The sequence below is a fragment of the Copidosoma floridanum genome, unplaced genomic scaffold, assembly GCF_036245765.1.
Source record: "Copidosoma floridanum isolate Cflo_tuat_1 unplaced genomic scaffold, Cflo_Japanese_pri ptg000016l, whole genome shotgun sequence".
NCBI classification, from domain to species: Eukaryota; Metazoa; Arthropoda; class Insecta; order Hymenoptera; family Encyrtidae; genus Copidosoma; species Copidosoma floridanum.
Window position 1 is genome coordinate 16833338 of NW_028321893.1, and position 23126 is coordinate 16856463.

General features: G+C 34.5%; 1 protein-coding gene across 3 annotated transcripts in view; it reads right to left on the bottom strand.

Moving 5' to 3' along the window:
* Cdc23 (cell division cycle protein 23) overlaps nucleotides 1–18989 on the bottom strand; it is a 155176-nt gene extending 136187 nt beyond the window's left edge. For 2 of the 3 annotated variants that reach the window (XM_089592380.1, XM_089592382.1), the window contains exons 1-5: nucleotides 18687–18988; nucleotides 17500–18161; nucleotides 17250–17429; nucleotides 17019–17183; nucleotides 16699–16945 (exon numbers count right to left, since the gene is read on the bottom strand). In XM_089592380.1, coding sequence (XP_089448506.1) covers nucleotides 16699–16945; nucleotides 17019–17183; nucleotides 17250–17429; nucleotides 17500–18161; nucleotides 18687–18796 — 1364 coding nt within the window. In that variant the 5' untranslated portion in view covers nucleotides 18797–18988. Of the gene's footprint in view, nucleotides 1–16698; nucleotides 16946–17018; nucleotides 17184–17249; nucleotides 17430–17499; nucleotides 18162–18686 lie in introns of all 3 variants that reach the window. The other variant, XM_089592381.1, reaches the window with a different exon arrangement.
* Between the last annotated feature and the right edge of the window lie 4137 nt (nucleotides 18990–23126).

The following is a 23126-nucleotide window of genomic DNA, read 5'->3' on the forward strand; positions in this document are numbered from 1 at the left end:
CTCATGCACACTACCAAAATTATGTTTAAATGTCACTTTTGTGATATAATAAACACAACAATCAACAAACTAAGCAGCCACTCATTTTATGCGCCACTCATATATATATATTGCAGCATCTATATGTATACATTTATAACTATTTTTCTTCTTATTTTTACAAAATTTTCACTCTCCTTAAATGAGTACACTCATTTAACACCAAAAGCACTGGAAAGTTTACACGATAAACATTAATTATAGGAAATCACTGCAGCAACGACCAACTATACACAGTCAACTACAATCAGTGAAAGGTTTTGCATATGTTGTAATTTACACTATTCAAGCACTATACTAAACACAAGTTTCAACAGTATACGCAACGAAATGCATTGAAAATGGTGTTACACAAATACACTTGATTACAATTAAATAACACATAAATACAGTAAGCAAGCGACCATGCTCTCTTGATCCAGAAAAAGCGCACTGCACTGAAAACGCGCCGTGTATAGGGATCGCGAAATCAAAACTAACAGCTCTGCGATAAAATAACAGGTAGCATACATATTTACTGCCGGATTTTCCGTTATGTATGTAACTACTATTATGTATGTGACTACTTGTTCACTTCTGTATCCACTACATGCATTAATAGGAGCAATAAAAATAAATAAATGAACCATCTCAAACAACAGACACGATACAGAAAAAAATATTGCTATTCTGGCAGTGCTACGCATAATTTCTATTCAATTTTACTTAATTCTAGTCGCATAATCTAGTTTTTTTTCATTTTCACTGAAGTATTATGCATGGGTTGTAAGTTTTTCTTTAACTAGATATTTACCGCGAGGTGGTGTGGAAACAGTATCATATTATTTTCTGTACAAGCATGTAAAAACATGAAAAAAAAGGTTTTACACTTGAAGAGTAAGTTTATTTACAAGGATAAAATATTATAAACTTACCATACTAAAAAACTGTTTCATGTTTATCATAACATTATTTAAATGATAAATCAAATTTATAGAATCAAACAATAATTTTTTAACAAAGTAAGTTATGCTTTCCAAAAAATTAGCTTACAAATCAAACAACTATTATAAAAAAGGACACCAGAATACATGATAACAGTAAAAAATAAAATAAAATAAAAATTGAAGTATTTACGAATTGATAACATATTTGTCAGATTGTATGCACGGGCTAAAGAAGTAGCCCGCTCGCCCATAGCCGATGATACCCCGTAAGGTATAAGATTATATTTAAGCTGTTACGGTAAGAGGAGCATGGGTGTAAGGTAAAGGTAGGGGGAGCTCTACTTCGACTGCTGGCCTGGTCGGAGAGAGTAAAATCGTTGTGCGTTTGCGCGAGAACTCTTACTTAAATTACTTAAAAATTTTTCTAAGGTGATTTTTTCTCAACTTGTTCTTACATTTGTTAACGGTATTTCAATCATTATTTTTTTGGTCTCTCCTTCTCATAATTTTAAACAAAATACAAATAGAGTTATATGCAATAAGAGGTATGTATTAACCATTTACGTTGAGTTGACAAAATTTTTTTAAATCAGTTCTAAACATCTACATATTTAACCTCGCAGAACGAGGAGAGGGGTACAATAAAGGATCAAACAAGCTTACTTGTAAAAAAAGTTCGATCCTAATTAAATGAGCTCTTCGTTCGAAAAATTAGTTTTCTACACAGGTTATATTTCGAACGCCGCCTTTTAGCTTGCAACTCTAAATTTAATAAGGCTGAAGTCGTATCGGCAAGAAGAAAAATTATCACCGAGTTTTCGTATACTCATAAAAACTGCTGTAGGCTATTATCACCACTCCTATACTAGTCAATCGTGTAACCGCTTACCTACGACTTCAGTTCTAGTAAAGCTCTTGACCGAGCCACATATGTATATACAATAAAGCACACACACGTATGCGCAAGTCTCTCTGCTTATTCCAACACCTTCTCTCACGACGACACATTTATAATACACCTGAATTCTCTACACTGCTCTAAAAAGTGGTGTCATTTGACGGTATACTGGGATCGAATTAAGTTTTCGGAATTGAAAAATCAGACTAGCTCGAAAAAAGTATAATGTAGATAATCAAATAATGCCAACCGATTGTAATAAAATCAAGCAAAAAATATTTTCCGTTAAAGCTTCAAAAAAAAATGGCAAAAGTAGTAAAACACGATTTTTAGCGTCAGAAACAAACAATAAACCTTCAAAAAAAAAAAAAAAATAGAAGTATGCGTGACGAAAAGATGAACAAAAAACGCTTTGGTCGATCCCAATTGGTCCAGTGGTTTCCCCACAAAATGCAAAAAACTTCTTTTTGCAAACTAAATCTTTGCTAAGTTTTTGCAACAGCTAAATGCAAAAAAAGAGGTACTTTGGCAAAACAGCCTAAAAAAAGTTGTTTACAACGTTCGATGCAATTTTTTTGCGGGATCGTAATATTTACTACTTACTCTACAACTTACCAAAGTATGGAATTTTTTTGCAGTGTGGAAGTAGCTTAAAAAATGATAAACCGCATGGGTATTTTTTTCGCATAGCGGTACGGGGTGCAAGGGGCAATTAGCCGCTGTAGCCACCGATGCATAAACTAAGTTCACTCTCTGAAGCTCGACTCCGGTATTATCGACTGAGTACGTTCAAACTGCAAACGCTCTTAAAAATAACGATATTTAGGGAGCAAATAACCAACTTTCACACTGCTAAAAAATTTGATACTTTTGGTAACTTGTAGAGTAAGTATTAAAGAATATGATCCTGCAAAAAAATTGCATCTAACGTTGTAAACAACTTTTTTTCCAGGCCATTTTGCTGAAGTACTTTTTTTTGCATTTAGCTGCGGTTTGTAAAAACTATCGATCCAATCTTGCTGAAATTTGGTGCGGTTGCTGAAGACTACTAAAGCTACAACTCTGCCAAATTTCAGCTCTTAATGTTGTGCGAAAGAGAGTTATTAATTTTAGAATATTGGCTCAAAAAAACGAGGTTTTTTGCATTTTATGGGGAAACCACTGGACCAATTGGGATCGACTGGAGCGGATTGTTTTGTTCGTCTTTTGGCCACGCATACTTATTTTTTTTTTTTTTTTTTTAATTTATTTCAAGGTTTATTGTTCCTTTTCAACGCTTAAAACCGTGTTTTACCGTTTTTGCCATTTTTTTTGAAGCCTTAGCGAAAAATTTTTTTTTTTCCATTTCATTACAATGGATTGGCATTGCTTGATTCTCTACTACATATTTTTTTTACGCTAGTCTGAATTTTATGTAAAATTACCGACATTTTAGATAATTCGATCCCACTTGTAAGGCTGGCATCGCATAGAGCGGAATAGACCGACGCAATAGAACGAGCAGCTTAGAGACAGACAACGAGAGCTATTGCGCTTTTTTCTGTTTGGCGAGCTAAGGGCTTATGTTTACATGGAGCGCAATAGAGCAAGCAGGATACAAAAGCTGCCATGAGAGTGAAAAAAAAGTGCACGGATAACACCTCTCTCCCACTCTCTCAGCAGTTTATGTATCCTGCTCAATCTATTGAGCTCCATGTGAACATAAGCCCCCTGACCCAACCAAATAGACTGTAGTGACAGATTCGTCGTCTGCTGGAAGCCTGGAAGTAGTTCGGTAGTAAGACTTCTCCTAGAATGGCAAGCAAAGAATTCGATGTTAAAATACTTAATAATAATAAAAAATACTTATAAACATAAAAATTTATAAACATTTAGTGAGGAACTTTTTTTTCACTTTGCCTAAGGGAAAAATTATTTTTCTTGGAACAAGAATTCTTTTCATACGATGAAATTGTTCATTAAGGCCGTAAACAGAATTTTGAAGATACAAAGTACAGTTACTTCTACGATGAGCTACTCGTTTCTGATGCTACTGCAAGATATGAGTAAAGAGATTGCTAACGCCAACGCTACGAGGTAAAACGACTTTTTGGCACTGATTGGGGCGACCCACTGCAGCCAGCCATCGAACCGGACGCACATTTTACAAGAGTGCAAGACTCGTATTGAATAGCGTGCGCCTACGAGAAGAGGAGTGGATTCACGTGGAAATGAGCATGTAGGTGCACATTTTGGAGACACGTGCAAGGGGTATACCGAATGTGTGCCTACGACGAGAGGAGCGGAAACGTCGACTACAGCTGCATAGCTGAGCGCACGGCCAAAGCAAGCGACGATACGAGTTTTTCTCTTTTGACTGCAACCGAGTATATGCTATATATATGTAACTGACTCTTGCATTAATCTTGTCAGAACAGTCTGATTCAATTAAATCGTGGAACTACATGCTCATAATTATATGCACAGAATTTGATTTCAAAACATTATTTTTCCCGTACGTTTATACTTATTTTTAAATCCAGTATTATTTTTAAAAAATATTCAGAAATTTTTCAAGGATAGCAGTTCAGCTATAACCACTAATTTATTATTTTTCATCATCGTAATTGTTAAGAACTGTCGAACAAGCTCTGGAGATTGTCAACGAACATATGTGACTTGAAGATCTCTACCCATAGCTAAGATGAGTGGGGCTTATGCCACTGCTCTTATTGTTTTTCTATCTAAGGATTTGTTTCAAACTGTCGGCAGATTTTTATTTTTCTAATGCGATTGATCATTCTGGTTTATTTTCTTTATATATATATGTGTGTGTGTGTTTCATTTAAATTTATAAATAATGTTACAAACACTTTTTTTCCTTTGCGTCAAAATAAAGATATTTTTAATACTTATTCTATTAAGTAATTTGGTAAGCTGATACTTATCGTAAGCAAAGCCATTTCATTATTTGAGAGTAACAAAATAATTTAAAGGATATGAGTGTAATTCTTTCATTTTAAACCTCCCAAGAAATTATTAACATCCAACGTAAGAGAGAACAAATCCGAAGGCACAAGAAAACTTACACTAAACTTCCTAAACATTTGTTTTCCGTCTTTTGTTATAAAAAAATTTTAGGTACAGCAGCTATACTTAGTGTAATGTTTAAATATATTTTTTCAATTTTAATTATATAATGTTGATTCTAGACCAAAGTTTTAATTAGCGTATGTAGCTCAAAACTTAATACCTTTGAAAATTAATCAATAAAAATTCAAACAGTGATGAAAAACAGATCTTATGGATCGAGATTGATTTTTTGATTAGTAGTTGAAGCTGTTTTCTTGCGTACTACTATAAATAAGAGCTACTCAGATAAACTTCATTATTGGTCTAAATTATTGAGACAAACCATCAGCGTCCGTCTACTGTGAATAACTGCATATTGAAATTTTTATCAGTAAAAATATTTAATAAATACAATTAAAAACATTTTTGTAAAAATTGAAAATTTTTTTAAAATCCTTAGCAGGTATATAGCTTGGTTGTAATTTCAGATTGACAAAAGAATAATAAAACAGCATTTCGATCAATAATTAAATAAAATCATTTGGCAAGTTTCTAAGGCATAAGAATTTTTCCAATATATTTTATTAATTTATAAATAAAAAAAAGTTTATAGTAGTACGCAAGAAAAAAGCTTTAACTACAAATCAAAAAATCAATCTTGATCTATAAGATCTGTTTTTCATTACTGTTTAGATTTTTGTTGATTAACTGTCGAAGGCATTAAGTTTTGATACCTACATACGCTAATCAAAACTTTTGTCTAGAATCAACATTATGTAATTAAAATTGAAATTATATATTTAATCAATACAATAAGTATAGCTGCTATACCTAAAATTTTTTTATAACAAAAGACGGAAAATAAATGTTTAGGGAGTTTTGTATAAGTTTTCTTGTGCCTTCGGATTTGTTCTCTCTTACGTTAGATGTTAATTATTTCTTGGAAGTTTAAAAATGTAAGAATTATACTCATATCTTAAGAAATTATTTTATTATTATGAAATTGTTATGTCCAAACTTCTATAAGTGAAGGGCAGAACTCGTAGATTCGTTCTACAAACAAATAAATTTAATTTTTGTTCGTCAGGAACCAGGCATCGGACCAAAGGCCTCATTTACTTTTACTTACAGTATACTTTTCTTTGAAATCGTTGACTCGGCGTTGTAGTGTTAGGTTTCACCGAGCGATATGTATGGAGTGATGTACGCTGAGCTGGCATTGACTTACTGTTAGAGTTTATGTCTTATGTCATACGGTAGAAGCGTATCCTATTCGTCTTTCCATCTCACGTCCTTGTAAAGGTCTTTGTCATACAGTGTCTATTTTATTTTTCTTCGATGTTCAATTTATTCATTGAGGTAAGAATTATGTGTCAAATAGAATTATTAGACCTTAAAATGTTTCATATAATTTAGTAATTGAAATGTTTTTTAATTAAGAAAATTAATTTAATCAACACCCAAGTTATGTCTTATCTGATAATTTAATAAATTTAGAAAAACCAGAAATAGTTAATTTTACAACTAGTATAAATAATAAATTTTCAGATTCGCACTGACAATTTTATACAATTTATAGTTTCCTTAACTTAACTTACTTCTATGATCAATGTTTAGCCGCTGCTTGCGCGCGCACAGTCGCAAGATCTTACAAGGTTGACCGCAACGATGTTCCTAATCCTACAAGAGAGCACTCGTGGCGATGACAATAATTAGGCTTCTGCTTTTAACGTCGGAACCCAAGTCGACGGTCCTTTCTTTCTTTTTCCTCCTTGATTGACTTTTTAGGCGAGCTTACAGTGGCTTGGTTTGCTCGAGCTTTTCTCACACAGCTTACCTAGTCACCGAACTAAGTCTTACATTTGCTTGAAATGCAAGCTTTTAACACGTAGCTTAATCACCGAAGTAAATCTTACATCCGCTTAAAAGACGCAACAGAACTCACTCTACAACCTTTATAGTTACTTTGAAGCACTTGATGAAAGAGTAAATATTAATATGTGCGAGGAGTTTTTATACTTTTGCGTTTGAGGAGGAAGCGTCAAGTTGGGGATCCGAACGACCAATCAGAGCCCAACTTAATGACCCTCAACTGACACAAGCCCAGTCTTGGTACAATAATTTCACAGTAACTGATGGTTAAAACTGCTGATCTCTCGGATTTTACTTTAAGTACAAGTTGCTGTCAAAATTGTGTATGATATTTATTGTGTACATCCACAGTAAAGAATGTTGAAATTGTTGATAAATCACATTATTTGGGTACTAAAAATTTGTTTATTTTGACGCATAGAAAGAAAAGTGTTTGTAACACTATTTATAAATTTAAATAAAAAATATATATAAAGAGAAAATAAACTAGAATGATAAAAAAAAACAATCCGACGACAGTTGGAATCGATGTTTAGATAGCAAAACAAAAAAAGCAGTGGCATAAGCCGTACCCATCTTAGCTATCGGTAGTTTGGGTGAAAGAGATCTTGAAGTCGCATATGTTCGTTGACAACCTCCAGAGCTTGTTCAACAGTTCATAATAATTATGAGGAAAAATAATAAATTAGTGGTTATAGCTGAACTGCTATCCTTAAAAAATTGCTGAATATTTTTTAAAAACAATACTGGATTTAAAAATAAGTATCAACGTACGGGAAAAAAATGTTTTGAAATCGAATTCTGTGCGTATAATTATGAGCATGTAGTTTCACGATTGAATTGAATCAGACTGATAAGACAAAATTGATGCAAGAGCGGGAGAGCAAGAGTAAGTTAAATATTTATAGCATATACTTGGTTGTAGTCAAAAGCGAAAAAATCGTGTCGTCGCTTGCTTTCGCTGTGCGCTCAGCTAGATAGCTACACTGAAAAAAAAAGAACTGCTAGTACGACCGCGGAAAAATGCTAAAACAGTAGTGGCGCCACATGCAGGTAGGTACACAGCTATTATCACTGTAGTCCACAGCTAGCACAACTGCAGACGACCCATGCTGTTTCTGCATTGCTCGCCAACAGTCATTTGCATTGATGTGCCCTCAAAGATTTTCATGTCTTCGTATAGAATTGTGCCAGGGACAAATTTGTTTCTGATTTGCTGTCACTCTGGGGTTTATTTTATTTAATTGAAAGTAAGTATTAGGAGCTAATTACAATTAGCCTATCTGCGACTTACAAAAAACATTTCTCCTGATGGTGTATTTTTCGAGAAAGCAGTTGAAATCGACATTTATAAAAAAAAAAAAAAAAATTGTTTTCCAACAAACAAGACAAAATAGTATATTACGTACGAGTTTGCTAAAGCTTCGATTTACGAACTGAGAGGTTTACGGCACGAGCTGAAGGCAAGGGCCGTAACGAGGTTCGTAAAGAAGCCTTTTCGAACGAGTTTCGTATACTATTTTTCCGCCTGAGAACCCAAAATCAAGCGGCGAAGGTGCTATTTTGAGGTTAGAAGGCAGAAAAAGTGTTTAATGCTAATGAATTACAATATAATGAATTAAATTATAAGGTAGGTATGGTACTTTTAGTGGAAAATAATGGTAACGAAAAAATTATTTTTGGAAATGTCGATAAGATCTATGTTTACGACAACAATGTATTTTTAGCACTCAAACCGTTACTGAATAAGTCTTTTTACGAGCACTACTTTGCTTATGAAGTAAAAAAAGGTAGATTCTATTGAATTAAAAAATGGCAGTGATATTCAGCTTATGCACGAATGTATATTATTTAAAAAAAAAAGGATCCTTTTTGTTGTTCCAAGATACATATTGTAATGCAATTTGAAATTTTTTCAAATGTATGCATATTTACCTTTTACACGGTAAGAACCTTAAATATAAAAAAAAATGTATGCATAAACATTGTACTATTACGTCTATTTTAATGTATTGTCTTTCCACTTTTACACTCTTTTGGTTTAAATAATAGAAATAATAAAAATAAAAATTTTAATGATTTTGATTCGTTTATTTTAGACTAGTCATTGTTACACAATTAATATACTAGCTCTACCAGGCACAACAGTACAAATGACTGTTGGCGAGCAATGCAGAAACAGCATGGATTGTCTGCAAGGTTGCCAGATTATGAAAAATACACCCCGCCGCTAGAGGCTGCTGAAACCGCGAAAAATCTTATGAAACCGCACGGAATTTGAAATTCATTTGTACTTTATGCCCAAAATTTCAAATCCTATGATTAATACCTGATCACTTAATTATTTAAAATTGTGTAGCTGTAGGGAATGATACTTAACAAATATAGATAGAATAAAAAAATTGAACACTGGCCGCACATTGATTTGTTAAATGCGCAATTTTATATTTTTTCGTTATTTTACGAAATACAACAACTGTAACTACAAAGTAAATTCATGGTAATCTTAACCATGAATCCATTTATTAATGAGTAGAACAATATAAGTTTATTTTAAGGTTATGGTGGAATTTCGTAACATAATTGAAAAATTCAAATTTTGCGCGTAAAGAATCAATCACCAGCCAGTGTACAATACGAATCGATGAGTATCCATCGCCATCTGCATCAAGTTAGGTCAAGCTGAAAAAGCTTGAAAACTCGTTGACACTGTTGACACTTATCGATTATTAAAGTACCTAGTTGTGTGCCTGCCCCGGCGAGTGTTTGTCGAACATTTGCCTTAAAATGTCTATCTTTGCCAATCAGCAATGCCATCGTCGAGAGAATATTTAGTTTCATGGCCTCTATAAAAACTAAACAAAGAAACCGCATGCAAATGCAAATTCTATTTGCTTTATTATTTCTACGAGTGCATTTGAAAGTATATTAACTTATATTTTTTTTTAAATTACTTATTTATCTAAAAAAACTCGCAGTAGTAATTTATATAAATTCTTTTGATAATTCAGGTTAAAAATTCATGCTGTAAATCATTTGTAATCACAGATAATATGTTGACACGTTTTACATCGTCGATGTATATTTTAGAAAACAATCACCTTTCATCAGATCAAACTAATGAAACTCAAGAATTCAGCTTTAACGAGGAAGATTTAGAAGAAGATTTTATTACATTACATGCATTTTTCGAAAACACCGAAAATGAATGCGATTCTATTTTTTGGCAGCAATTGAATAATTAACATTCATAAATCTAGCATGAAGTACCTTAAATTAATGCTTTAAAAAACAACCAAAGTTGATTTAGATTTACATACTGTCAATAAATAGATTAAAGTTATAATGTACAAATAAAATGTTTAATTTCCCTGAAATAAAATAAAAGTACATCAATATGTACAAAACTTATACCAATTTGTAATCTGATTCCTTTAAATTTTTCTAAAAATGTAAAACCACACGAGATGCGGTAAACCGTATTTCGAAATTTTAACCGCAAACTTGCTCCATAAACCGCACGATTTGCGGTAAACCGCGCGATCTGGAAACTCTGGTTGTCTGCAGTTGTGCTATCTGTGGACTACAGTGATAATAGCTGTGCACTTACCTGCATGTGGCGCCACTGCTGTTTTAGCATTTGTCCGTGGTCGTACTAGCAGTTCTTTTTTTTCAGTGTTTAGTCGATGTTTTCGCTCTTCTCCTCCCCGATCAGAAACAGTTGGTTGGCAACCGTACAGAATCATTCGGGCCGACTGCTGGGTGCCGAATAATATTGCTGTCGGCCCGAAGGAGGGGCGTGCGCAAATTCGACATGTGGCTCGACAATTAAATAGGCAGCCATACATTCGGCAGCCGAAGGTGGCCCTAACTCTGCCCAACGTCGTTTGCCACTAAGTAGATGCATATATCGTCATGTAAATCCATACACATTTATATATTGCCAGCAGACGACGATCGTGCACTGTTTGTCCACGCGCTCTCTGTCTCCCTCACTTTCATGGTATCGGGCAAAAATACCATTGTTAATTTCTATCTCAAAATTTTGTGCTGGTCTAACAAAAGTAAAAAACCAAATCGATAGGAAATTTTTCACTCTACACGCTAGTATTTTTATTTTTATCCTGTTTTGTACAGTTTAGGAGATATTTACGGAATAAACTTTAAACACTATTTTAAGGGTGTTATACAGAGTTTTGGCGAGTTTGACTATTTTTTCTGTAATCTACGAGTTTGATTACGTAAAATATCTAAAACATCCCTTTGGAAATCAATTTTGAGATTTAGAGGATTTTCTATCGGTCTAGCTATAGTGTGTTTTCATCTATAGATGGTATACCACTTTTCTCGGCACACTGCGTTCGGGCAGTCTTCGGGCCTTTCGGCTACCGAATGTTTGGCTGCCTACTGTTGGGCCACATGTCAAATTTGCGCACAAGCCTAGTCGAAACCGAATCGGCTACCACACTTGGCCCGCAGATGGCTGTGTGGCAACTGTCGACGGCCCGAACTTTTGCCGACCAATTTTTTCTGATCGGGTCGTAGGCACACATTCAGTATATGGGTAATTCTTTTGCAAATCGAACACCTGTCTGATCGACACCTCTTCGATTTGGCTAAAACTTTTTTTACGGATTCTATGTCGAAAAAAAAGAGATGCGTGTCAAAGGAATTTTGTTTTCTTTGCATATTTTCGATAATAGAAGTGATCGAACATTTGAGAATGGCAAGTTTTTTGGCTCGGAGACTTATTTTCTTAAATTCATAGTTCCAAATCTTTAAGAGCTACAAAATTATCACCAATTGCACTTTTGTAGCTGACGGATTAAACTTTAAGAAAAAAATTTTTTTTACAAAAAATACTAACAAATTTAAATTGTTATTAACAATTTAATTGTTAAAACCGATTTTTAACAAACGCCCCCTAAAAGAATCAAGTTTTTAGTAGTTTCATCGCATTCTCTGTCAAATTTTACGTCAAAAACATGTTTTTAAAATATTGTACTATTCCAATTATTATTGTTAAAATATTAATTTATGTAGCGCGTAACGGCCAAAAAACGATTTTTTGCTAATAAATTGAAATCTGTTCATCGTATAAAAAAAAGTTAAATGTTAAAGTTGTAGATAATTGACAGATCTACAACTTTTGTGAAAAATTTTTTTTGACATAACCTCAAAATTTCAAATTAAATTGCAAAAAATGTAAAAAATCAGCTTTGTAACAATTATTTCTTAGCAATTTGCACAGACAATAATTTATGGGTAATTTATTTTGAATCGAATCTCCTGACATGTTAGAAAACCAATCTTGATTGAAAACAAAATTATTATCTAGCGTTGAAAAAAAATCTATCCAGTGCGCAACTTTGACATGTGGGATTTACTTCATATTTAAAAATTATTTTTGTTTTCGGAACTTCGTTTTTTAGCATTCATAATTGTTTCTTGCATGGTTTTTTGGTTTAATATTGGTTTTTAAATTTTAGCATATTTTTAAAATTTCGCGGGGATGTCCGCCTAAAGTGAGATCCGTAATCTATAGTGATCTACACGCCACACCCGTAGATTCACTTAACTAAAAGTTCGTTGGCTGTCGGATCAGCTTTGCGCTGGTTTTCGTCTGCTGCCAAAGCATTTCCTTTCTCACGTTAAAGTTTAAAGTAATAGAATTCTTTATTCATAAGTGTCCGCTTCGTTTTGTATGTCAGTGTACAAATGTCACGTAATGAAGCACGATCATTGCAAGGTACTATTATTAGATCTGACCGATGTTTTAATCCCTTTCAATTGAGACATCGTGCTACAAGTGCTTCTGAACTGAGAAAAGTGAACGAAAATCAACTCCAAGCGTTAAATTTAAGAATTTCTTCAGAGACATTGGAACAAAAAATTTGTACTTCGTGCCGCGTACGAATTGGAAAGATAAAAAATGCAGAAGAACGAAAGAATGAAAATGAACAATTCGAATTGGTAAGTTTAATGCTTGGCATGTTTTATTGTGTTCAGAGATACCTAACCTTTCGTTTCCATAAATCAGCTGAGTAACTCATTTTTTTCCCACTTCACATGGTAAAGAACCCTGTGACGGGATAGATGGAACTTTAAAACGACTAGCCTCCAGAGCGAGTCTTCAGAGGATAAACAATCCCATTCGAACGCCACGAGAACTATTCAATTGGGCGACAGAATCACTGCCAAACATTACTTGTCGCTATTCTACAAATGATGAGCACGAAGAAGAAAGAAAATTACTATCAGAACGATTTACAATAGCTAAAACAATAAAGGGAACCCTAAAATATCATTGCATGATTCCAATATCTTGTCAAGAATTAGAAGCTAAGATATTTTCATTGCATGAAAAAAAAAATGTTGTGAAAATTTTCAAGTAAAATATACTATTAAACTGTCAAGGAGAGTGCTAATTTTACTATATAAATGTCGTTAATTCAATAAAGTACATATTATATATTGAGAAGTATTACATTATTTTTTATTACGTGATTTTTTTAATTTACTAAAATATTTTTTTATCATCGATTATTATTTATCAAAGTCTTTCATGGCAGTGGTGGCTAATACAACAAACAGGGCGATATTACTTGACGCGATGGATATATTATTTGTTTGAAACGCACTGGATAGATTTTTTTTTTAAAGCTTAATAATAATTTTGTTTTCAATCAAGATAGGTTTTCTAACATGTCAGGAGATTTGATTCAAAATAAATAACACATAAATTATTTTCTATACAAATTGCCAAAAAATAATTATTACAAAGCTGATTTTTTACATTTTTTGCAATTTAATTTGAAATTTTGAGGTTATGTCAAAAAAAATTTTTCACAAAAGTTGTAGATCTGTCAATTATCTACAACTTTTACATTTAACTTTTTTTTATACGATGAACAGATTTCAATTTATTAGCAAAAAATCGTTTTTTAGCTGTTACGCGCTACATAAATTAATATTTTAACAATAATAATTGGAATGGTACCATATTTTAAAAACATGTTTTTGACGTAAAATTTGACAGAGAATGCGATGAAACTACTAAAAACTTGATTCTTTTAGGGGGCGTTTGTTAAAAATCGGTTTTAACAATTAAATTGTTAATAACAATTTAAATTTGTTAGTATTTTTGTAAAAAAAATTTTTTTCTTAAAGTTTAATCCGTCAGCTACAAAAGTGCAATTGGTGATAATTTTGTAGCTCTTAAAGATTTGGAACTATGAATTTAAGAAAATAAGTCTCCGAGCCAAAAAACTTGCCATTCTCAAATGTTCGATCACTTCTATTATCGAAAATATGCAAAGAAAACAAAATTCCTTTGACACGCATCTCTTTTTTTTCGACATAGAATCCGTAAAAAAAGTTTCAGCCAAATCGAAGAGGTGTCGATCAGACAGGTGTTCGATTTGCAAAAGAATTACCCATATCCTGAATGTGTGCCTACGACCCGATCAGAAAAAATTGGTCGGCAAAAGTTCGGGCCGTCGACAGTTGCCACACAGCCATCTGCGGGCCAAGTGTGGTAGCCGATTCGGTTTCGACTAGGCTTGTGCACAAATTTGACATGTGGCCCAACAGTAGGCAGCCAAACATTCGGTAGCCGAAAGGCCCGAAGACTGCCCGAACGCAGTGTGCCGAGAAAAGTGGTATACCATCTATAGATGAAAACACACTATAGCTGGACCGATAGAAAATCCTCTAAATCTCAAAATTGATTTCCAAAGGGATGTTTTAGATATTTTACGAAATCAAACTCGTAGATTACAGAAAAAATAGTCAAACTCGCCAAAACTCTGTATAACACCCTTAAAATAGTGTTTAAAGTTTATTCCGTAAATATCTCCTAAACTGTACAAAACAGGATAAAAATAAAAATACTAGCGTGTAGAGTGAAAAATTTCCTATCGATTTGGTTTTTTACTTTTGTTAGACCAGCACAAAATTTTGAGATAGAAATTAACAATGGTATTTTTGCCCGATACCATGAAAGTGATTAATTATCATCAAAATCCGTTCGATTTGTAAAAGAATTACCCATATATACCGTTTTCTGTTCTTTTAACACCTTTTCCACCACGAAAAAAACTTAATGTCTCCCATAAAGCCTGTACTACTTTTTCTCTAATTGTCATATATACATCGCCATGTTATGTGGTACAGGCATATTTCCACACAACCCACACGGAGAGGGAATTTACGGGTTTATCGCATGAAGGGTATCTGGCTGTTAGCGCATGCAGCCTTCCCATGCGTCTAAAACGCGAAGCTGATGCACTGGATGCCAGCCAGTGCTTGTGTTAAGGCCAGTAGAGTGTTACATGCTATCAACACATGTGAGTACACGGCTGCGAACCAAGAAAAGCCGTAGCCGAAACTCATCGACTATGTCCGAGCTGAAAACGCAAGGAGCATGATGGGTTTAACGCATGGTGGCTCTTGCGTTTTGGGTATCAGCTGATAGTTGGCGGCGTTGGCAAGAGGCGCGAGCGCCTATATATATGCTATGTATGTATATATACATGTAAATATGTATACATTTAACATTGTTTATACTTTATGTAAAACATGCAAGGTAATGATGATAATACAATAAGAAGCAAACCATTGGAAGATAACGAAGGTTGTACAAGTGATTCTGAAAAGTCTCCTGCTTGTTGTTGAAAATTATCCATAACCAAAGTCTAACATGCAAGATTTAAGACTTTGTAGTGAATTAAATATCTTGAGTGCTTATGAACGGAGACAATTCAGTAAATTAGAAATCATGTGCACAGGGTCCTATATCAATCAAACATAACATAATTGTAAGTGTCAAACCGATACACCAACAGATTATTTCTAAAGAGCTGTTGACGTACTCAAGATTTACGTTTGCGTTTCTGATACAAGATAAGTATTGTTGCAATAAGATATTTTTTGATAAATATTTGACAAATAAATTATTACTGCCTATTCTAACGTACATATATGTATATTTACATATATACACATATGTGTGTAAACTTATTTCTGATGTTTTGGTTAGAAATACCACAACATTGAAAATTTTGTGCGAATGCATCATCTTTATATACTTACGTACCAAATTAAATGATTTGCGATGAGATGCATAAGCTGTTACACCGTTTGTCACTCGTACACAATGCACATCTCAAAATTGCTGCACTTAGTACATTGGAAAGAATCGAAAGGCTATGAGAATCATATATGCATAACGTGTATACATATACGTATATAGCAGACTCTTGCGCCAACCATCAGCTGATACCCAAAACGCAAGAGCCACCATGCGTTAAACCCATCATGCTCCTTGCGTTTTCAGCTCGGACATAGTCGATGAGTTTCGGCTACGGCTTTTCTTGGTTCGCAGCCGTGTACTCACATGTGTTGATAGCATGTAACACTCTACGGGCCTTAACACAAGCACTGGCTGGCATCCAGCGCATCAGCTTCGCGTTTTAGACGCATGGGGAGGCTGCATGCGCTAACAGCCAGATACCCTCCATGCGATAAACCCGTAAATTCCCTCTCCGTGCACGGAAGAAAACAAAGCCTTAAATTCAATTCGTGTCGATTGCTTGTGATCTGAAGCTTTACTTTTCACTCTAGGTGAGTAAGGTACTATTTGAACATAACGTAGATCGATTATCGAAATTGATTGAAAATCTTAAAAATCAAAACATTTTTTGTTTGAAATTAGAAAATAATTGACTTTAAATCTCGTCAAAAATTAATTTTTCGGTCAATTGGGAGTTTTCTTATTTCAACATTGTTATATATTTTGAACCATTTTTGCTAGTACTTATTAGATTGAAAACAATGTTACGGAGACATAAGGTCGAATATAATCATAGGGAGATTATTTAGAAGAAAGTAATTAAAATAAAACAAGATTACGTTGCAAGCCGAATCAATGCCATTCCTTCAATATCACCCACATTGCAAGCTTTATGGTAACATTTCAAAGCTTCTGGTACTTTATCTTGTTTTTCATAAGCCTCACCCAAAGCCAAAATCATTCTGCTATCACGAGGTTTTAACAAGTGAGCTTGTTTATAGTAATACAAGCCATAAAATGGCATTTTTAAAATTTCGTAAGTTTGACCCAGCCCATACCAAGCTCTATAATCCCTTTTATCAATTTCTGCAAAGTAAAATGTATATTAGTCACTATTCCAATCCTGGCGTTTTGTATTTATAAATTTTTAAGACTTTACCAATGGCTTGCCTATAGCTGTGAATAGCACCATTAGTATTTTTCATTTCCATGAACTCATGACCCAACAATGTCCATGCTGATATATATTGGGGATTTAATTTTAGGGCTCTTTGAAAATACATGATCGCTTTTTGATGATCTGCTCTAAGACTATAATAATTGCCTGAAAGAATTTTTGAAAATTTTGTAAAAATTGTAAATCATTAAGTTAATTCATAACTCTTCTCACCTACTATACAACAAGTTTCAACACGATATTTATCAATTTCTGTGGTTCTATGGGCCAAATATGCCAATTCGTTTTTTAATTCCTTGACATACAACAAATTTGAATATGTATCCATATTGTCAAGACAGTAAGGATCATCTTCGATTATTTGTTGGAATGTAGCAATAGCAGTATCAACATCTTAGTGCAGTATATTGTAATTATTAGTAAAAATATAGATTTAGAGCCTCATAAAAAATCTATGCATTACCTCTTTTATGATGGACAGCAATAGCTGTTTGAGAAAGTAGATAGCCATTTCTTTCAAATCCAAAAGTCTGTAAGGTGTAATATATTTCTAAACACTCATTTAATAACTGTAGTTTCAAATACGTATGAGCCATGAAAAACTGCTTAATCCAATGATTAGGTAAAACTAAAGTTTCTAGCATTTCATTATCTGTTATGAGACTTGATAATTCTAACCAAGTTCCCCAATGCATTGGTTGTTTGTGGACAGATTCAAGTAAAATGCGTGTTGCTTCTTTAGACAGCTGAAGTTTTTTTAAAATAATACCGTACAAATATAAACCAAATCCATCTAAATTTTCGTGGGTATACTCTTTTTTTAATTCACAACAAAGATATTTTAAGTTACTATTTTTCAATGAATCAGGTCGAACGTCGGTCATGTCATCAATTTTTTTCTTTTCTCCTGCTAAATAAAGAGAGTAAAAATATAAAAATTTTCCTTTTGAAGTTTTGCATTTTTCCAGAAAATAAGCTGCTCTGTTGTATTCTTTAAGATCAAAATAACTCTTAGCTAAGTGACATAAGTCTTCATCTTCACTTGGCTCTATTAAATTGTCAATTGAAGTAGTTTCATTAATGCAGGACTTGATATTAGTTAAAGAATAGTTCAATTCGGCAAGCCTGTGGAATAGTCACATGTTTTTGAAGTCTAAATTAACCCTGTGTCTAATTGCACCAAATCCAAGTAAATACATCAATGTAGACCTATATCTACGTAAATAATGATGCTATCCACACACTACTCCAGATGTTATTTGCACGGTATACTATCCATGTATAAATGTGGAGTTGGTGCAAATAGACCCAGCACTGAATTATGGTTTACTTTTAGAGTCCTTATATTTATTTACTAAGAATTTTTACCAATATAAGACATAACGAAAAATTAGATGCATGCCAAGAGGATAAATAATTTATCAAGTCCCATGATAACCATCCTTGCCCTTATAAATCATTATTTCCCCCCTGCCTTAGTAGCATAGAAGATGCTTAATGATACAACACATGAGCATTAATGCACTGTAAACAACTCTCAAAGCTTGCTAACCAATACGTATAATAATTACTATTTGAAAATTAACAGTATTGGAATGAACAATTGTAAAAAATAGACCCTTCAGTAATAAAAAAATTGTTTCAGCTCACCACTTTGTACTATGTAATAATCCTCGCTGAGAACATTCACTAATAGCTCGAACTATATCTGACTTGACTTCTGTAATATCGAGCTTCTCGCTTAACTCCTCCATTTCCATCCAATAATTAACAATTTAAAAAATCTATGATTCTGAAAGATTTGTTTCGCCCCCTTTTAGTTCGGTTCAGGTCTCAACTAACTATACCTATATGTACAGAACCAGCTCCGTTTGGTTCGCAATAGATTCGTTCACCTTACAATCCAGGGACGGTCGGGGACAGTGTGAGCGAGTCGGAGACGAAAGTGAACAAGTGCTCTTCTCCGTCTCTCCGATCGTCCCCGATCGTCCCTGACCGTACGCGATGCGCAGTTGTACACGTTAGGTTAGGTTAATGCAAAAAGTAAACAAACTTGTTTGTATTTGCACTTCTTTATTTACAAACTATTATTTACATACAGCATTAACCTAACCTAACGTGTACAACTGCGCATCCCGTACGGTCAGGGACGATCGGGGACGATCGGAGAAGAGCACTTGTTCACTTTCGTCTCCGACTCGCCCACACTGTCCCCGACCGTCCCTGGATTGTAAGGTGAACGAATCTTATATATCAAGCAAATAAACCAAGAGCTGACGCCCGAGGGTGGTCACAATTATAACCAGCCGCAACTTTCACTAATATTTTGAACTCTTAACATTTAAGGACATCCAAGATATTTCGGTCATGTTTTCTTCTGGTGAAAAGTAATGTCGTAATAAGAGTTGTGCCACATCATCTTTTTTATTGACCAGCCGCAACTTACACTAATGGATAGAAAATAACCTTAAGTAATCAACTGTTAGTGTCATTTGCAGTAAGATTAAAATGCATCTTGTACCCAATAATCGACCTCCGAAAATGTACATATTGTATTCGTATCTATAATGTTATCTACAATGCCTCGTTTATAATCTGAGAAGAGTATTATAGATAAGATCGGATAGGGGGTCGATTTTCGGGTACAAGATGCATTCTAATCTTGCTCCAAATGACACTCCCAAAACTTTTTATTTTCTATCTACTAGTGTAAGTTGTGGCTAGTTAATAAGAAAGATCATATGGTACTACTATAATAACCACATAACTCTTTACCAAAATGATATAAGTATGACCGAAATATTTCGGATCTCCAGATCTCCACAAATCATGAACTTTATCAATTCTAGTAGAAGTGGCGGCTGGTAAAAATTTTGACCACACTGAAAAAAAAAAACCGGCCAGTACAGCGTTGGGTTAGGCGGATTCAATATCGGAACTTTTTCCCTAGATCGTACATATAGCCATTCGATCTAGGGAGAATGTTCCGTCGAGCAGACAGCACAGCAGTGAAGGGGCATTGCCAAAGACACGCGAAAATTCAAAATTGTAATATTAATAACACAAGCGCCTATCACCCAATGACTCGGAACGCTAACTGGCCTCTTTATTAAATTAAAAAGTATTAATTATTAACACAAGCGCCTATCACCCGAGGTCCCGGGGCGCTAACTAGCCACTCTTTTAAATAAATAATTATTAATAACATGAGCGCCTATCACCCAATAACCCAGGGCGCTTACTGGCCACTCTGTTAAATAAATAATTATTAATAACATGAGCGCCTATCACCCAATGACCCAGGGCGCTTACTGGCCACTCTGTTAAATAAATAATTTTTAATAACACAAGCACTTATCACCGTATAACCTGGGGCGCTAATTGCAAATCTAGTAAATAAATAATTATTAATAAATATGTCAAGCACCTTTTTCCTGATGATCCAGGACACTTATTTGTAACACTATTAAATTAAAACTTGATCGATAACATATGTAAACATATCACAATTTAGATTGCCTATCTAGTACGACAAAGATCTTTTTAAATGGCGCTCTTGTGATTCCTTGATAATTTATTATTCAATAGTAGCCAGTAAGCGCCCCGGGTCATAAGGTGATAGGCGCTTGTGTTGTTTTAATAATTAATTATTTAAAAGAGTGGCCAGCAAGCGCTCCAAGTCACTGAGTGATAGGCGTTTGTGTTATTTATTAATAATTATTTATTTAACTGAGTTGCCAGTTAGCGCCCCGGGTCTTTGGGTGATAGGCGCTTGTGTTATTAAAAATTATTTATTTAACAGAGTGGCCAGTTAGCGCCCCGGGTCACTTAGTAATAGGCCCTTGGGTTATTAATTAACATTTCATTAATTTACACAGTGGCAAGTAATTAAGCACCATGGGTCATTGGGTGATAGGCGCTTGTGTTAATAGTTAATACTTTATTATTTAACAGAGTGGCTAGTCAGCACCCCAGGTCATCGGGTGATAGGCGTTTGCGTTAATAATTAATATTTTATCATGTAATAGTGTAGCCAGTTAGCGCCCCGGGTCATTGGGTGATAGGCGCTTGTGTTATTAAAAATTATTTATTTAACAGAGTGGCCAGTTAGCGCCCCGGGTCACTTAGTAATAGGCCCTTGGGTTATTAATTAACATTTCATTAATTTACACAGTGGCAAGTAATTAAGCACCATGGGTCATTGGGTGATAGGCGCTTGTGTTAATAGTTAATACTTTATTATTTAACAGAGTGGCTAGTCAGCACCCCAGGTCATCGGGTGATAGGCGTTTGCGTTAATAATTAATATTTTATCATGTAATAGTGTAGCCAGTTAGCGCCCCGGGTCATTGGGTGATAGGCGCTTGTGTTAATAATTAATACTTTATTATTTAATAAAGCGACCAGTGAGCGCCCCAGGTCATCGGGTGATAGGCGTTTGCGTTAATAATTAATATTTTATCATATAATAGTGTAGCCAGTTAGCGCCCCGGGTCATCGGGTGATAGGCACTTGTGTTAATAATTAATATTTTATATGATAGTGTAGCTGGTTAGCGCCCCGGGTCATTGGGTGATAGGCCCTTTTGTTATAATGTTAAAATTTTTAATTTTCGCGCATCTTTAGCAATGCCCCTTCACTCTCTGCTGTCTGCTCGACGGAACATTCTCCCTAGATCGTATAGGTATATGTACATACGATCTAGGGAAAAAGTTCCGATATTGAATCCGCCCAACCCAACGCTGTCTTACCATAGAGAATATCTCTATGTGACTAACTACTACCAGTGTACAGTCAGTAGTGGAACTTCGTTCTGTCCCGGACCTTATTATTGAACAGTATTTCTCGCCATGGTTCCGAAATAGGGTCTAGTACAGATCACAATTCCACTGAGTGTACAACTGTACATACCAACATACCCTGTAGTGTTACACTACTACCAGTGTCCATACGCTACAGTGTACTGTTTTCAAAATAAATAAAATATATATTATTGAAAAACTTACTCTCCTCGTCTGTGGTGCTAAAAATTTTAAATATTGACTTTAATGCTTCCGGAGATATGTCATATTTTATGTTACGCTGTGTCTATTCGCACCAAATCCACGTAATTACGTGGATATAAGGTTGGGATTTTCGACTTTATCTAGCACTTTGAGAACTGAAGTTCGGGCACGTAAGTTGAAGTTGACACACGTAGTTACGTGAATTTAAGGAAAAAAAGAATTAATATACGTAAGACTGTGGATACGTTGTTACGTACGTCCTTTACAAAAACGCACACACCTACATACGCGTAAGCTTATAGTTACGTTGACGTATAATTGTATATATGTACACGCATGCTGGTTTAAGTTCAAAGTTCCGTAAAAGCTTACTTGCACGTAAACTTACAGATACGTATCCTTAAGGCCACTTATGCCTACAGATAGGCCAAGATACACGTATACTTACTTATGGAAACGTATCCTTATAGATACGTATACCTACAGATAAGCCAAGGGATGCGTTAGCTTATGGAAACGTATCCTTATGGACACGATTACCTTACTGATGAGTCATGGCGTGCTCTCGGGACGAAACACCTTTTTCTCTCTTAAGGTAGTAGTCGAGCACTCTACAGTGCGTGCCATAATGCGCTGTAGCGTACGCGTATACTATATATATCGCTTCGACAACTATCTCGAAAAATGACAACGTTATAGGAGCGAATTTCACTGAATTTATCAACTTTGCAAAGCTCGAACAACAAAACTATACCGCTGAGCCCTTTTAAATTGGAACCACAGTTGCTTTATAATATAAATTATATCATACTATTTTTTACGAAACATTGTAAGAAGCGTTTTAGAGATATAAGCAATTTCGTTCACAAATCGACCCCCAATCCGGCGCTTTTCTATACCTCCTGTGTTAAAAGTTCAACATTAAAACTTTGATATCTCCAAAACTATACCACTAAGCCTCTTCAAATTTTGGCTCATGATAAATAATAGCAATCTTAAGGCACACACAAAATTTTAGAAAAATCATAAGAAAAGTGTTTTTGATCGACTACTACCTGAAGTAGGCCGTAACTATCGCTAAATA